General features: G+C 40.3%; 2 protein-coding genes and 1 non-coding gene across 6 annotated transcripts in view; 1 reads left to right on the top strand and 2 right to left on the bottom strand.

Moving 5' to 3' along the window:
• Positions 1 to 1,134: 1,134 nt before the first annotated feature.
• Positions 1,135 to 4,836, bottom strand: gatc (glutamyl-tRNA amidotransferase subunit C). 2 transcript variants are annotated; one of them, XM_005473327.4, is made up of 5 exons: positions 4,807 to 4,836; positions 2,843 to 2,893; positions 2,428 to 2,597; positions 1,554 to 1,657; positions 1,135 to 1,387 (listed from the first exon to the last, which is right to left on the bottom strand). In XM_005473327.4, exons 1-5 carry the CDS (start codon positions 4,819 to 4,821, stop codon positions 1,326 to 1,328), a joined length of 402 nt encoding a protein of 133 aa, XP_005473384.1. In that variant the 5' UTR covers positions 4,822 to 4,836; the 3' UTR covers positions 1,135 to 1,325. The 2 variants fall into 2 exon arrangements, with proteins under 2 accessions (XP_005473384.1, XP_005473383.1); XM_005473326.4 differs by lacking the exon at positions 4,807 to 4,836 and adding an exon at positions 4,124 to 4,690.
• Positions 4,692 to 4,764, top strand: trnak-uuu (transfer RNA lysine (anticodon UUU)). The gene has a single exon. It is a non-coding gene; the product is annotated as a tRNA-Lys (tRNA).
• A 1,124-nt stretch (positions 4,837 to 5,960) lies between the features above and the next one.
• sgsm1a (small G protein signaling modulator 1a) overlaps positions 5,961 to 15,833 on the bottom strand; it is a 35,137-nt gene continuing 25,264 nt past the window's right edge. The window contains exons 14-25 of one of the 3 annotated variants that reach the window (XM_013275402.3): positions 15,416 to 15,480; positions 14,726 to 14,871; positions 14,205 to 14,333; positions 13,937 to 14,119; positions 13,659 to 13,724; positions 12,373 to 13,497; positions 12,155 to 12,279; positions 10,454 to 10,536; positions 10,203 to 10,312; positions 9,994 to 10,090; positions 9,488 to 9,655; positions 5,961 to 7,507 (exon numbers count right to left, since the gene is read on the bottom strand). In XM_013275402.3, the coding sequence (XP_013130856.1) occupies positions 7,419 to 7,507; positions 9,488 to 9,655; positions 9,994 to 10,090; positions 10,203 to 10,312; positions 10,454 to 10,536; positions 12,155 to 12,279; positions 12,373 to 13,497; positions 13,659 to 13,724; positions 13,937 to 14,119; positions 14,205 to 14,333; positions 14,726 to 14,871; positions 15,416 to 15,480 (2,386 nt within the window). In that variant the 3' untranslated portion in view covers positions 5,961 to 7,418. The remainder of the gene's footprint in view (positions 7,508 to 9,487; positions 9,656 to 9,993; positions 10,091 to 10,202; positions 10,313 to 10,453; positions 10,537 to 12,154; positions 12,280 to 12,372; positions 13,498 to 13,658; positions 13,725 to 13,936; positions 14,120 to 14,204; positions 14,334 to 14,725; positions 14,872 to 15,415; positions 15,481 to 15,833) is intronic. The other 2 variants (XM_003451730.5, XM_013275403.3) reach the window with 2 other exon arrangements.

The following is a 15,833-nucleotide window of genomic DNA, read 5'->3' as shown; positions in this document are numbered from 1 at the left end:
TCAACACACCCCGTGACGCGTTTATGAACGTATAACCTAACAGGTTTATCAGCCAGGTGCGGGAAACACCGCTGGAAAACATCTGATACAAATCACAGGGAAAAGCTGCTCTATTTTTAGCTACCTGTACTTTTTGGGGGGTGTGGATAGTATGGAATCAAAACAGAAAGGAAAATAAGCCATTATGCACTGATTAATATTGTTACAATAGATAAAGAGATCATCGTGTAAATCATAAATCAAGTGTGATAGAAAAAATACTTTAAATAAAGTAAAACACCTGAAGGCAAAGTCCTGTTCTAGATGAAAATCAAAGTACTTGACACATTAAAATGTCTCATGTGACTGTTATATACACTCACTCTCCGATTTATTGGGTACCCCTTGTTAGTTCCTGGTTGTAACCCTTTTGGCTTCAGAGCTGCCTTTGTAGTTCTTCGTAGCACATACTCAAGGTTTTGGAAACATGCCTCAGAAATGTATAGTTAATGCAGATTTGCAGGATGATTGCCTTAATGAGTAGTTGAAATGGCATACCTAATTAAATGGCCAGTGAGAGTATGTATATTGCTCTTTCAAAAGCAGGGGTATCAAACATGTGGCCAAAGGGTCAGGACCACCCACCAGGTGGTTCAGTTTGGTCCACTGAATGGCTTTGCATACAGGTTATTATACATTAGGTTCACTGGTGTGGCCCAAATGAGAGGAAACTGGGCTTTATGTGGCCCATGAGCTAAATTATATTTGACACTAATGATCTAGAGTAAAAATCATGAGAGCTTTAATCACCGGGGGAAGAAACACACAACAGTTTCTAAACAGTTACAAAAAACATTTTGAATAATTTAGCTGTTTAGAGCCATGTTTACTGGACATGCAAATCTTAATATGTGAAGTATTTAGAACTTCCCAGTAAATGTACTGGAATTAAGATTTAATTACACACAAAACAAAAATATTCAACTACAAGAATCTCAAACTGTACTTAAGCACAGTTAATTTTATTTACTGCAGATCAAAATAATGTACTACCTTTGACCTCAGTGTCCTCATAGAGGCTGTAAATAAACTGTCCACTCACTATTTCCATAAAACGATACTGAAACTAAACAAAACATGGGCGGCAAATGAAAGTGAGAAACACAACTTGCACAAGTTTTTTATTTTTCCTGTTGCAGAAAAAATGTGAAAACACACACATGACACAGTGTTTATGACTAGATATTAAGTCAAGCTGGCCTCAACCGGCAGATCAGACACATACAGCAGCTCTTAAACGACACTTTCAGTCTTCAAAAAAAAGTAGAGATATAGATTTATACACATCAAAACTCTGAGTTTTTCAGCATGGCAGTCCTCTCCTCCCTCTTAGGTAGAGGAATATTTCCTGTGGTAAGAAAACAAGCAATAGTTAAGGATCCTGCAGGTACACAATGAATAAGATATTAAACATATTGGGTAATTTTATTAATTTCTCTGCTCATTAATCCAGTCATACCATTTTTAAATCAACACTAATTTATAGAACCACAAGAAATTTTGGGTTTTATTACCTGGTGGTGCCACAAAATATTCTTCAACTGTGCTTTTTGAGAGCTGAAGCAGTTTTTCAGCACAGTCACCCTCCATCACAGCATCCTCCCTCAGGTACAAAACCCTGATTGTGCAGGGATAAAACACAATGAGACGACAAAAATGTGCTTCATTCAATTTTAACTGCATTTTCCCATCTCAACTATATTCACATTAATACAAAATATAATACTCTGTATGAACACCTCAATCATAAAAACCAGGCACAGATTCAAATATCATTTGGTTTAGTGTAGTGGTGTAAACATAACCCCCCCTCCCCCAAAAAACAAATGAAAAAGAAGCTTAATTCTTTTCATCTGTGCATACCCCACTGCTCTGCATTCTTTCTCTACAGTCATGTCCTAAACGTGTGGGGATATACGCTTCTGCACTTTCCAGAAAGCATCAAAATGACAGCAATTACTGCAGTGAAATGTCAATGCATACCACATATGGACAAAAGTACTGTGCCACCCACACTTTATACTGCTTTGCAATTATAAACCAATGCTGTAAAGCTCCTGGATCACAGTTTTTGTGCTGATGGTAAAGCCAGTGCAGGTTTGGAGCACTGCAGTTACAGCCTCATTTTACTTTTTAACTCTCCATACCATTTACAGGGGGTTGTGGAATAGATTGACTGAGATGTAAGACTGAGCAAGACAAATGCATCACACTGTCACTGATTAGGTCCATCTGCTCATGGAAACACTATAACATATTGAATCAGAATCAGATTACATTTGAATATCTAAGCCATAATCCTTAATCAGCATTGAAGCTAATACGTGCAAGTGAACACAGCCGTTAATTTCTTGACAGGTGTATACCTGACATCAACCCCAGCCATACCTGTCCTCCAGAACTGAATCCATCGGTTCAACCCCTGTTGTGTCAACGACATGAAGCTGGTCTGCAAACCGTATGGCTTCTTCCAAACAAGCCAGTCCCTGTTTGGTGCGAAAATCCACCAAAGCCAGTCGCTCCAGTTTGTCCACCAGGTCAGCAGGGATATGGGCAGGCTGTTAGATAAATGGTGTATTGCTTAGAAATGTATGGGTGACAGCTTACTGCAACCATCACTTAAATATGCCCAGTACTCTATGTAATCATTGAATAAAGTCATCAATCATTTATTCTCAGCCAACTTTATAATGACCAAGTTTTCTCATCAAGTTATTTTCCTCTTTGAAGAGTTTAGCTGTCTGTCACTGCTACACAGCTTTATCATATCATATCCTGTACTGTGCTGTGTTAAGGGGATTACCGGAGGAAGCTGGTCCTCTGGTACTGGTTCCCATGTTGCCACCTTTGGTATCTGTAGAAGAGACAACCTGGTAACAAGACTGGTAACAAGACTGAGCCACTGATGAATAGAAGATGCTGCTATATTGGATATAGTGAGGGTAGCAAAAACTACGTACATTTACTCAAATGCTGTAGTAAAGTAGTTTCTGAGATAACTGTACTTTATATCGCCACTTTCAAGGGTAAATGTTACATTTTTAATATTTATGTTGACAGCTTTAGTTATTAGTTACTTTTAGTATGAAAAGGCAATGCAGACCCTGTGACCCTCCTCACATGAAGACAGTACATTTAGAATTTTCTGCCTGTAAATGAGAGGGAGACAGGTGTACCAGTGAAGCTGCAAGAAGGTAGTGAAGGTAGATGCATTTAAACACCTGGGGTCAACCAAAACAACGGACGGTGCACAAGTGACAGGTGAAGAAGGGAGTGCAGGCTGGGTGAAGTGGGTGGAGACGAGTGTCAGGGGTAATTTGTGACAGGACAGCAGCAAGAATGAAAGGGAAGCTGCTGTGATGTATGGTTTGTAGACGTTGGCACTGACAAAAAGGTACAGTGAAGAGTTGGTGGATTAATTGGACACAGGATGTTGAAAAAAGGATAACACTACAGAGAAGATTCACAGATACACTGAAAGAGGACATACAGAGGTTTGGTGTGATAGAGGAGGATGCGAAGTATAGGGTGAGATGGAGGGAGATGATCTGCCTAAAGGGAGCAGCAGAAAGAAGAAGATAGTTCATTTTGATTAGTGGTGTTTTATACTTTGTCAAGCAGTGTGGACTTCATTGTGTTATACAGCAAAATATGCCCATTATCCCCATGTGAGGCCATTAAAAACCCCCAAAACAAACTGTAACTAACAACTTTCTGGTCCAACAGTAATTTTAGCTTATACTCATCAGGTCCAACTAATCCCAAATAGCTAGGAGAAATTAAAATCACATCCCAAAGAAAGCCCTGGGGATCTCAGGAGATTAAAATACTGTGCAACTTTCAAACTTTGTGACCTCTGACCTCTCATGTTGACAGCGCCACTAAATAGCGGTAGCTTTCCTGCACACTTGGCACATAAATGTTGAAATGATCAGATATATCGTCAGAAATCACGCTTCAGTTTTAATCGGCATGTCTCGATTAGAGGGGCTAACCCAGAGCCCTTCTCTAACACTTCAGCCACGTTTTAATGATAATACGTTGCACTTAAGCAGGACTTTTACTTGTGACCCATGTACTGTACCTTCTGGTTAAGCGGTTGAGAGCTGAGCAGACGCGTTGTATTTGCGCCGTGGCTCTGCGGCCAGCTGATTCTCTTGCTGTGTAGGTTTGTTATTGAGTATCCATCATTGGGTAGCAGGCTAAATAACATCCGAGGGATTTTTAGCGACACGCCACGGAATGTACGCGAAGCAGCGAGGCTAAGCACGGACATTTTCAACACAACTAGCTGCTAGTCAGCTATGTCCGAGATGCAGTAGAAAAATTAAGCATTTCTCTTCTAGTCTTCTTTCACTAGGAAGGTGAGCTCCGGGCTAACCTAGCTTCACATGCTAGCTAAGGACCTGCTGTAGCTAGCAGGAAGAATGAGAGGAAGCGAGAATTTGAAATCTGAGCGTACTTCCTTGTTGTCACCGCCACACTTATTTTCTTTAGTTTATAAGGAATGAGAGTGTTTTAAGCCTGTTACACGTATAACACGGCTTAATAGATGTAAGGTTTAAATTATAACAATTTTAAATACACAAACGAATTAGACCTCAGGATAATTTTGACTTAGCTTGCGACAGCCTTGTATCTTCACACAGAGCGCCCGGATAGCTCAGTCGGTAGAGCATCAGACTTTTAATCTGAGGGTCCAGGGTTCAAGTCCCTGTTCGGGCGTCAGTTTTTGTTTCCAGTTTTCAAACTACTCAGAATACATACCAACCCTGCTGACATAATAACGGCGTTCTTCACCCTGTAAGGAGACAAACGTGCTGAGAAGCTCGTTTTAAAAAATGAATGCAATGAAGCCGATTTCCACTAAGGTGTAATTCTTGACTTGAAAATCTGTACAGAGTCTCTTGACAAAATAAGTCACAATTTAATCACCACCCTCAGGAAAAAAAAGAGCTCTTTCATTTGTAAAAACTTTAATGTGAAGTGAAAGTACACTTTCTTTCATTTTTAAGGGTTTTAGTATCAGGGAGTAATGAAAACTTAATTGAATCCTTAATAAGTTCCAAAGTTATCTAGGTCACAAGATGACATATTACACACTGATTCATTATTGGCCAATCAAATGCAAATCGGAAAGCGTGAGCACCTCTGTAAAAGAAGAAGCTTTGGCAGTTTGGAGCATTTAAGTGTGTTAACACAATACCAAGCAGCAAATGTTGATCTGGGAAATCAGTTAAATCAATCTGGGAAGGGTTATAAAGCAGTTTGAAGTCAGTCATTCTATAGTGAGAAAGTTGTTGTCTTCACCAAGAGTCACAGTCCCAGCAAATTCAATGCAACTGTGCAATGTAATGAAAGGACTGAACAACTATCATTTGTTTGGAAGAGTTGAGTAAACCTCCAGAAGTCTTCTGGAACAATTTCCTTTGGACACGCCCACTTTCATGTCTGGCCATAACGCACAGAACCATGTTTGATGAAAACCAAAAACACAGCATATCAACACAGCCACCTCAAACCAACTGGAGATGTATATAAATGAAACGAATGTCTCCAAACCTCATAGCTGAAGCAATGTTGTAAAGAAACAAGTGGGCCAAAATGCCTCGATTACTTCATGTTTTTGCTGCTAAAGCTGGGTAAAAACCTGTTGAATGATGGGGTGTATTTAGTTTTTCACACTGCTGCTGCTGCATTTTGGCTTAGTAAGAAAAGAAATTAGACCCTGCTAGGGAGCAGGTGATTTATTATATTAAGTCCTGATACATAAAACCTATTTAAAGGGTAATTTCTTTTTCACATGATTTCCTGATCTTGATTTTTGTTTTCTTACTAATAAACAGAGCCCTGTTGGTATATCTGCCTAATCAGCCCCCCTCACTTTGACTGTATTTAGTAAAATGCACATTACAATTATGGAAAAATAATGATTCCATTTTATTTTTTTTATTATTAGAACATATACCATTTAATATATTGTATATATGACCTAAGTATAGAATTTGATTGTTTTACAATACACATTTAGAACTGGCCACAAAATAAAAATATCCGATTTACAAACAAAGCAGCCTCCGAAAGAAAGAAATGGATGAATGAATAAATAAATAAATACTTTGGCATAAATGTTACAATAAATTAAAACAGGCTTTCTGACAGCATTTAGCATTCACAAAGAAACACCAAGATTAAATGCAGCTCATCCTACCACACCCTTGAAACAACACTTGAAGTTTTAGGCTTTGAATGACGAGTATAAGTCTGTCAAATCTGCCAAAAAACTAAAAAATGCACTTTTAAAAATCTGCCATACGGTAACTTTCATTCTCAGCTCTCTGCTTAAACCATCCTCACACTGAATAATCATATGATCTCCGCTATTCAGCTAAAATTAACATTTAAAACAGGCACCGGACGATACAGGACAACACAAGGAAAAAAAAAAATCAAGATGAGTAATCACAATTTACAAAGTTCACACTTGGTTCACTGGATAATGAAAAAAAAAAAGAAGAAGTTAATCAAACCAAGCTTGTTTCTTTACACGAATATCTGCTAAGACATCAATCGGTAACATAAATGTCAGATTATGATTTTACAAGATAATTTATTTCCAATAATTCAAACACATTTTCTTCTCCCGCTACACCACGGTTAACACACGTAACAAATAAAGACATACTATTTGGCAGACGAGGCAGTTCAAGAACACTGGAAACACCGCTGGCTAAACCAGTAACGTGGTGCTAAAAGCTGAATTATCCTGAACACTGTGTGAAACGTAACTGGACTGGGTTACACTTTGGGCTCCAAGCCAGTGTCCTGAATCAGTCTGTAAAAACTACTTTTGCTTTTGGGTGTAAAGCATATTAAAAGTCTGCAGACATTCTTTCCTTCGTTAGAATAAGAGGATAACTGTATTTCTTTAATAGCTCTATCTTGTAGACGAAAAATAATCAATATAAACTATTATCACAATGTATTTTTCCCATAAATATAGTCTCTGGTTGAATTCATTTCTGCTTTTTGGTTTGAAACGTGCAGCTAAAACCATCTTTATCTGAAAATATTAAGTGCACTCGGACTAAAATTGACACTTGAGGGATTTCTGAGAAAAAAAAAAAGAAATATTTGGAAATTAAACAGCTTTACATTTGTTTTCACTTCAACGTACTGACAAATGTTAAGCGTAATATTCTCACACACCTGCCGACAACACAAACAACATCGAATAACATAGAGGATATAGTCAGTAAGGCTCATAGCAGCAAAATGATTGTAAAGGCTTCATGTACGTGTGAGAGCGTGCGTTCTTCTCTTGTGCTGCTACAGCCGGTCACACTTTGCTCGGAAGGAAAAGAAGACAAACAGCACAATCACTTGTTCTCTATCAGCATCTGCACCTTGCACACAAGATCTCTGGCCAGGGTCAAAATCTGCTTGATGTTGTGACGCTCCGCCATTTCTGAAAGACACAAACAAACAACAGCTTGAACATTTTTACCCACGCAAGAATGCACAGATCATCTCTGTAATTGTCCGTACCCGTGATTCTGTAACTTTCTGAAAACATGCTCAGAAAACTGTTTACACAGACTTTACACTCGCAGTCATCCATAACAGACTCTGCAAGTCATGTTTTTGTGGACATGATAAATCTTAGTTTGCAAGTTCACGCTGGCAACCAAATAATATCTCTGACTCATTTAGATTAATTGTATTCAGCTGCTGATAATTCAGTCTAAAGCTGTTTTTACCTGAAAATTAGCCTCACTCCTCCTTAACCCTGGCTATATTTTTTTTTTTTAAATTTTCACCTGTAAATATGTCAGTAACACCTGCAAAACTACGAGAGGATGACGCTCAGCCTTGCTCTCTGTGGATAAGACAAACCTGTGGGAGCGTTTTGAAATACAATATGAATCTTTATACTTATCAGCGAGCCAGAGTAGGAGTTGGAAACTATTTACTGTCATTAAATAATGTTTTTAAACCTCAGGAAGGAGCAGTCCAGTCACAAGATTCATTGTTGCAGTGTTGCTCTGTTGTGGGACTTACTGCCCTTGTATGAATGTACATGGACAGTCTGAGGGCAGTGAAAGCCCAGCAGGCACAGAACAGAGCAGGCATCAAGGACAAAACACTGATTAAGTCAAACACAATGTGTAAAAGAGAATCTCAGGTAGAGAAGGGCTGCATCAGTAACTGTAGGCAGGCTGCAACAATCTCAATAACAGAGCCTATATTTGATTTGCCATTTGGGTGTGTAAAAGGAGATATCAGCTGCGGCATCAGTTGATGTGTGCTGGCATTGAAATCAGCTGCTGTCACTGGGATTTTGGGCTGGGTGTAAGTTCATCGCCTGCCTGAATGTTCTGCTCCACAGAAATGGAGCACAAAACATGCTACAGCTATTTTAGTCAAAGCAGCACTCTCAGGCTTATTCACCGAATATCACGCTTGGCAACCCTCGAAAAATGATGCGTGGTTTCAAATACTGCCTGGTCCTGATACAGGGACCTGGAGGGGTGAAAAGGTCGAGTCTCACAAGAAACTCTCCTGTTAAAACACGAGACATGAGACTTCAGTATGAGACAAACAGGTTTTTGAAAACTGGATGGGAGAGGCTGCAATATCACAACATCTAATCTATTCTATGAGTCAGGTTCTTAAAATGGTGATTTCTATAATGTAGCTGCTTCTTCAGTGTCTTTAAGATACAGAGCTGAAATTATGCTGCTGTACTATACAGGCTGAATAATAATACAATAACAAATAGGTTAACTTTAATATGTAAAAAATATGGTGCTGATTTAGCATGCATTAGAGTAGGAGTGTCAAATATAAGGCTCGAGGGCCAGCATTGGCCCAGCAAAGACTCCAATTTGGTCAACTGGATGGTTCTGAAAAATGTGAAGGAAGGAATTGATTTTTATGAAATGCATGGTATGGCTATGGTATCAATTTGAAAATCCTACGATGCTTCGAGTTATTGAGTTCACAGAGTTGGGTGTCCAGACTGCCCGTCTGCCTGCCCGACGGGCTGATGACAATAAAAACTTAATATTTCATAATTATAGGACAGGCTGGGAAATAAGCTACCCGAGGCTTTTCTGTAATTTTACACATTTATCATGTAGAAACACTAAATGTTGAAATTGCACTTCTTTTTCATATAAGACATCTCAGGGATTAAATGTTTAATTTAATGTCTTTACACTGACAGAAATGGAAGTTTCACTGTCTGGAGGATAAAAAAAAAAATCAATCTGCAGTATTAGAACAAGGCAAAACAGAGTAATGTAATCAGAGTAGCATAATGTTAAATGCAAAACCTCATTAAACCAGATATTTACTAGATTTATGTTGGTTTTGAAACTCTTCTTGTTTTATTGTGCCAAATAGTCTTGCACAGCATATGTGAACTTCAGCTTCAAGGCTTTACCGTTGAAGAACTTAATGATGTCAGTGAAGTCCATGTTATTCTCCAGGATGATGTCCCTGTACACCTCCACCAGCGCCAGTGCAATGAAGAGGACAAAGTGACTGGAAGAGACATGCTTTGCTGCCCAGATGGTTTCCCAGACTGCAAACACGTCATCATAGACCAGCTCTGCAAGACAAAGCGCCCAAACAAAAGCTGAACTGCAGCGGCGTTCGGAGGTTTGGGTGGGAGGTGAGTTTGTGGAGCTTTCAGTGGAGAGAGGAGACGATGCAGATACAGCAAGAATGATAATAGAAAGTACGGCTAAAATATGGCAAACCCTCATTCTAAAGTACTGTGAATTGTAAAGCCAGAACATTTAGCGATCATTCATGCAAAATCTCTTCCAGCTGAATGTGCTGCTAACAAGCTGGCAGATTGTTTGGTATTTTATTCACAAGCAGGGCTTAAAGAGAGGAATCCTCTCTAATTGGTGCAAACTGTGTCAGGCTATGCTGTCACATTACCTCGCTTGAAGTCTAGGAGAAACCAGCGGTAGCAGAAATAGAAGTGGGTGTAGTCTCCATTCTGGTGCATTAGCTCAAACAGCTCAGAATCCAGGATCTATACCGAGAGACGATCAAAGTAAATTAAATAATTATAAACAAAATTAAGACAGCAGAGAAAAAAGAGAAAAAAGTGAAGAAGAAATGGGGGTTTGTAGATGCTGTGTGACCTGGATTAGTGAGCGCATGTTTGCAAAATGAGTGTCCATAGCTCCTCCGTGTGGAAAGTTTTGATTCATTCTCTTCATGAGTTCAGTGAAACAGCTGAAAGCCATGGCCTCTGACAGGAGGACAGAGAGAGGAAGCGGGAGTGAAAAATCGAGTGGGCAAACTCTTCTCTGCTGTTACATCAAATACTGTAAAAATACACCAAGTGTCAAAGAGGAGGGAAAATAAATAGTGAGTCAGTGTGTTGACTCACCATCATCCAGAATGACTAGAAGTGGAGCCAGCAGGTCGCACATTCCCTGCACATAACCGATGTCAAGGTGCCTCCAGATATAGCTGTGAATATACAACCAAGAGAAGTGAACTTGACTCCACTTGGCTGCTTTTCTCTCTGAGCTACACTAATGTCAACAGCTGTTTCCACACTCACGTTGTAACATATAATAATAACTGTTTTTAGGACAACTACAGTACTCTGCAAAAATCTTGATCTGCATTCCATTTCTTCATATATTTTTCTCGGAAATTGGGGAATAGGTGGAGATTTATCGAAATGTGGAAATACAGTATATACAGCGCAGCCTGAACTCTCTTAGGCGACCTGTGTTGTCATTTTTTAAGTAGCCTTCAGGAATAGTTCTCCAGGCTTCTTAAAAGACATTCAAGCTCTTCTTTGGATGTTTGCTGCCTTTTATTCTGTTTTTTTTACTCTGATAGTAGTCCGCTGTGTGTTTTTCTATCCAGGTATGCTTTTACTGCATCGGCAGTACGCTTAGGATCACTGTCATGATGAAAAATGAAGCCACTGCAAATCAAATACTTTCCAGTTGGTATTTTTTGGCGAATTACAAACTGATGGTACTTTTCTGTGTTCATGATTCCATCAGTTTTTCACTATTTCATAATTCCAGCACCACTGGCCGAACTACGAAAAGCCCTTCCACCTTGTTTTACAGAAGGCTGTAGACACTCACTGTTCTACCGCTCTCCTGACCTCCTCTGCATATACTGACGACAATTTGAACCAGTAATTTCAAATTTCAAATCTCCCCATCAGACCTGTTGCCACTGATTTTCAGTCCAGTGAATGATTCTTAGGTCAGTGTGAAATATCTTAACAAACCAAAAAAATAGAACTCAAGAAAAAAAAAGTTCTGGCTTCTTTGGAGCAAAATATAAAGAAATGATGTGTGACTCAAGACTTCCGCACAGTACTGTATGTTTTTCTCCAAAACGTATTATCCTTTGTAATTAAGGCTGCTAAAACTGTAAATATATATGTTTTGTATAAGAAGGGCTTAGAAAGGTGTAGATGAGTGGCTCATCATGAGAGAAGGCATAAAAAAAATAAAGACATGTAATCTGCTGTTTAAGAAAACGTCTTTTTTGTGTGTTTTCTTATTTTCAGCTAGTTACAAGAAAAAAACCCCAATATGCACACTACAATAGAAGCAGACATAAAACCTAGAAAATGTAACTGGAGGGAGAAAGAATGTGTAGCCTGTTAGCTCGGCTGGCTATAAAAACATTTCAGATCAAAGTCATTTCTGCTGCACTGTTGGCTTTTCTTTCCTTGCGTTACATCTTAGTGTTGTGATCACTTGTATTCGTGGCTTCGTAGTGTTATTGTGTCGGAAAATTGACAAAGGAAGCTCTCAATTGAATCTGAATGAGAGTGAGTCATTCAGCTCTTGAAAAAAAGAATTGCCCGCTGCTTTGTCTTACTGGTGTTCGGCTTTTCACGGTGTTTAAATATGACCACAGTTATTTATGACGTTTATTAAATAGAGCATTTATGTGGTCTATTTAAGGCTAAACAGAGACAAATCCTCCACTCTTCTTTGATATCTTTTCAAGATTTTGTCAAATTTTTACAGCCAATAGTGATGAGAAACCTCACGTTTCCTTTCCATTTTCCTTTTATTAACCTTGAGTGTTGCTCTCAGTGTTTTACCTGCACATGATGTTGCGTAGTTTCTCCAGGTTGGCAGGAGTAAAGTACCAGTAGTTTCTATCACAGCGCTGGACGTCCTTTTCAATGCGGTGCAGATTCAGTGTATACAGGTCCAAAAGCTCTTGCTGAAATAGATGAAATGATATTTATGTGTAAAACATACTTACGGTCATTTGAGTTTATTTAATGTAAATTAAAATCATATGATATTATCATACAGAGAAGGGACTCCCAGTTGACACTTGAGAGGTCACTTGGTTCTTTGTGTTTTCAGATGCAGCCAGAGAGTCAAAGGGAGGGTAAAGGCTCTCCATCTCCGGCTCCGACAGGTTGGACTCTGTGCCCTCTGGACTGAGCTTTCTTTGTTCCTCCTTCTGCCTGAGCTCTACGTGAGGGGGCGAGTTCTCAGAGGAAGACGAGGTTTCACAATGTCCTTTCCTGCTCCAAGGCACCATGGAAACTTTGGCTTTGGGGATCTCCTCCATTTCTATGGCTGAGGGAGACTCATCTGACTCAGTCATGATGTGAGGCTCATCTTTCTGAGCGGCACTGTAGGCTTCTCTTGCTTTCACCACTCTTGTGTCTGCTGAGAGAGTGAGATTTTCCATTTCAGGAGCCCCGGGACCTTTGAATATTTTCTCTTTCCCTCCTGTCACTAAAACCTCTTTACTCGTCTTTGATTCGTCCACTTCCTTCATCTTTTCCACATTCGCTTCTTCGGGTTTCAATGCTTTTGCCACTTCTAGTGTCTCTAAAGATTCGTCACCTTTAATGTTCCCATCGAGGCTTTTATCTTCATGCTTTGTCCCCGCTGCTTTAACAGCTTGTGACTCCTCGATATTATCTTTCGTTTCAGGCTTTAAACTCGTCTTTTTCGTGTCTATTTTATCACCTGTTTCTGCAGCATGTTTTGAAGTTTTGGTCACATCGGAGGCTTTCTCTTTCTCCACCCTTTTGTCCTTCACTTCACCTTCCACCTGGCCGTCCTTTTCCAATGACTGACCTTCGCTCTCTCCTCCTGCAGGCTTGACAGAGCTCTGTGACACCTGAGGGACAGCTGCAGGTCTCGGGGTTGTATCTTGTGCAGCGCTGTCCTCTGTGCTGAAGGAGCCGTCCGACAGGCCAGAGGTGATGGAGAAGTTGCGAGAGGAAGGATGTCCAGAGTCAGGAGAGCTCGTCCCGTTCTGCAGAGCTCCATTGGGCAGCTTAGGCACCTGTTTGGTTTCTCCATTCTTGGGCTCCATCTCAATCTGGTCCACCTCCTCTACAGACTCAAACACCTGAAAGAACAAGCCAAAGGGAAGCAGGCTACTCCAGGGGAAGGGTTGGGAGGATGTAAAGAACTAGCAGGAGAGAAGGTAGCAGTGAGGAGTTTTGGTTCAAAATGCTGAGATCAAACGGACAGAGCGACAGAAATGGATGATAGAAATGCAACATTATCTTCACCATCTTTAAAAGACCAAAAGACTATTTTGACATCCAAATACTGCTGAGTTTCTGATACCTGTGTGCTGCTGCTGGAATCACTCTGCAGGCGAGCCAAACTCTGCCTGTCTGAGCTCTGGGAGGACTGTGATCGGAGAATAAAAGGTGCGAAAAAGAGTATAAAAAGGCACAATTCAAGCTCCAAAAGTGTAAAGCTGGCATTAATGTTTAATTTCCAATCTTCTCTGTCACTGTACCTGGATGAGTTACTAGTTTTGGTCACAACATACACTGGTCTACACCAAAGGTTACTGTGTTTTTCGTTTGAGTCTGCATGTGTACGCGTTGCTGTTTTACCTCATTGCTCACAGTTGAATCGTGATGCTTCATCTTCTGACTGTAACTGTCCATGCTTGCACCCGAGGAGCACTTCGCCAAAGCCGCAGCGTGCTGCTCCTTCTCTCGCTGGCGGACAATCTCCTCACAGCTGAGCCACTCCCCCATGGTCTGCTGGTAGCACACTCTGACCTGATCATCCACCTGCATGAAAAAGTAAAGGATGAAGGATCAGTGATTAGGTTGAAAAGGCTTCTGGCTCAAAACCATAAGCATAGAAAATACAAACCTCCTTCCTCTCAGCCTCTGACATGCCAAACTGGTAATGACCCAGCAGGAAAGGCCACACCTCTTTCCTCAGTGATGGGTCCACACCACCGAAGTACACCAGGCGCAGCAGCTCCTGCTCCTTGTAGGCCTAAAGAAACAAGACAGGCAGTTGATTAACTGCATATTTAAATAGTTCATCAGTGCTTCAAAACTTCAGTGTCGACTGATTTATTAAGAACAATCCAGTTTGCAGTGCTTGGCTAATAAACTATTATTTTATTTTTAATTCAGACTCTCTTTCACTCCAGCAAATGTAACAGATGTTCAAATAACCTGTAGACAAGGAGTTTGAGATTTATAGAGCCATTAGTCGCCTGTCATGCACACTGTCGTGACACTAACAGTGTGAACCACTTTTTAGGAGAGGATTGATATTAATATTAAGACTGACTGAGTGATGGGGATGCTGCTCGTGTGTGTGAACAGAAAAAAGGTAATATTAAGTTTGTGTTGCAGTAAAGGGATGTCAGAGGTGCTTACTGTGCAGTCTTTGAGGAAAGTCTGCCACACGTCTGCGGTGAGGCCTCCCGAGGCGGCACAGGGCACGTCGGGCGCCACAATGGTGTGATTTACGAGAGCTGAGAGGTGCGTACGCACTGTAGAAAGGTGACGGCAGTATGCCAGCCCTGTTTGACAATGCAGTTTGTTATTGAAGAAGCTAAAGCATGCCATAAAATACTTTTTCAAATTGAATGTGAAGGGATTTTTCAGGGTATACACTACGGCTCAGTCACACTAGAGTAAAAATAGGACGGCAACCTCGCTGTGATGAGGAACAATCAGTGGTTTAATTTCTTTGCTGTTAGTGACCGGCTGCAAAGACTTGCGGAGATGCCCGGAGGTTGAGCTTGCAGCTTTTAATTGCAAAGTGATTGCACAGGTCACTGCGTAGGAGGCAAGCTGTCTCCTAACAATCGTAGCCTGATTCAGTGAGTAGTTTTCTCATATGAATTTGTGATTTCTGCTGATTTATGAGTGAAGGTCATTACGCATCGAGTGCGATGCAAAAAAGGGACATGAAATTCAGAATTGTAAGTTCCAAACCTTTTGTGTTGTATAGACATACCGAACACAAAATTCGCCCTCAAAAGGTGTGAAAAAAATGAAGTCAACATCGTCATGCAACCATCTTTTTCCCTAGTGTGACTGCAGCATTAAGCATTTACATACAGCCATAAAATGCCCTGGAGATGATCTGATACTTCATGTTGTCACATAGCAGCTTCAGAGGAGTCCTGCAGAAAGACACAACCCACATTAGTATGCAGAGAAAACACAGACAGCAATACACTATCATTAGACCAATTATTAAGTGCAGGTAATTCATATTCTCCCGAATATACGATATCCTCTATCTAATGTAGAGTTCATTACTGTGTCGGGGCTGACCTTTTATAAAATGATAAACTGTTATGCTGCCATATAGAACAAATTAGCCCAGCAGCCTGTCTTCTTTCCATAGCTCTCTACCATTTTATCTGCACAGCTTATCACTAATTCTCCCAACACGTTCTCATTTCACTGAGGTAAATGTCACACAATTGTCTTCTGGGTAATTGCTGGGTTCTTGTATCTTGCTTCCATCCCC

Source organism: Oreochromis niloticus, linkage group LG12, assembly GCF_001858045.2.
Source record: "Oreochromis niloticus isolate F11D_XX linkage group LG12, O_niloticus_UMD_NMBU, whole genome shotgun sequence".
Taxonomy (NCBI): Eukaryota; Metazoa; Chordata; class Actinopteri; order Cichliformes; family Cichlidae; genus Oreochromis; species Oreochromis niloticus.
This window is presented reverse-complemented; position numbering and strand designations above follow the sequence as displayed.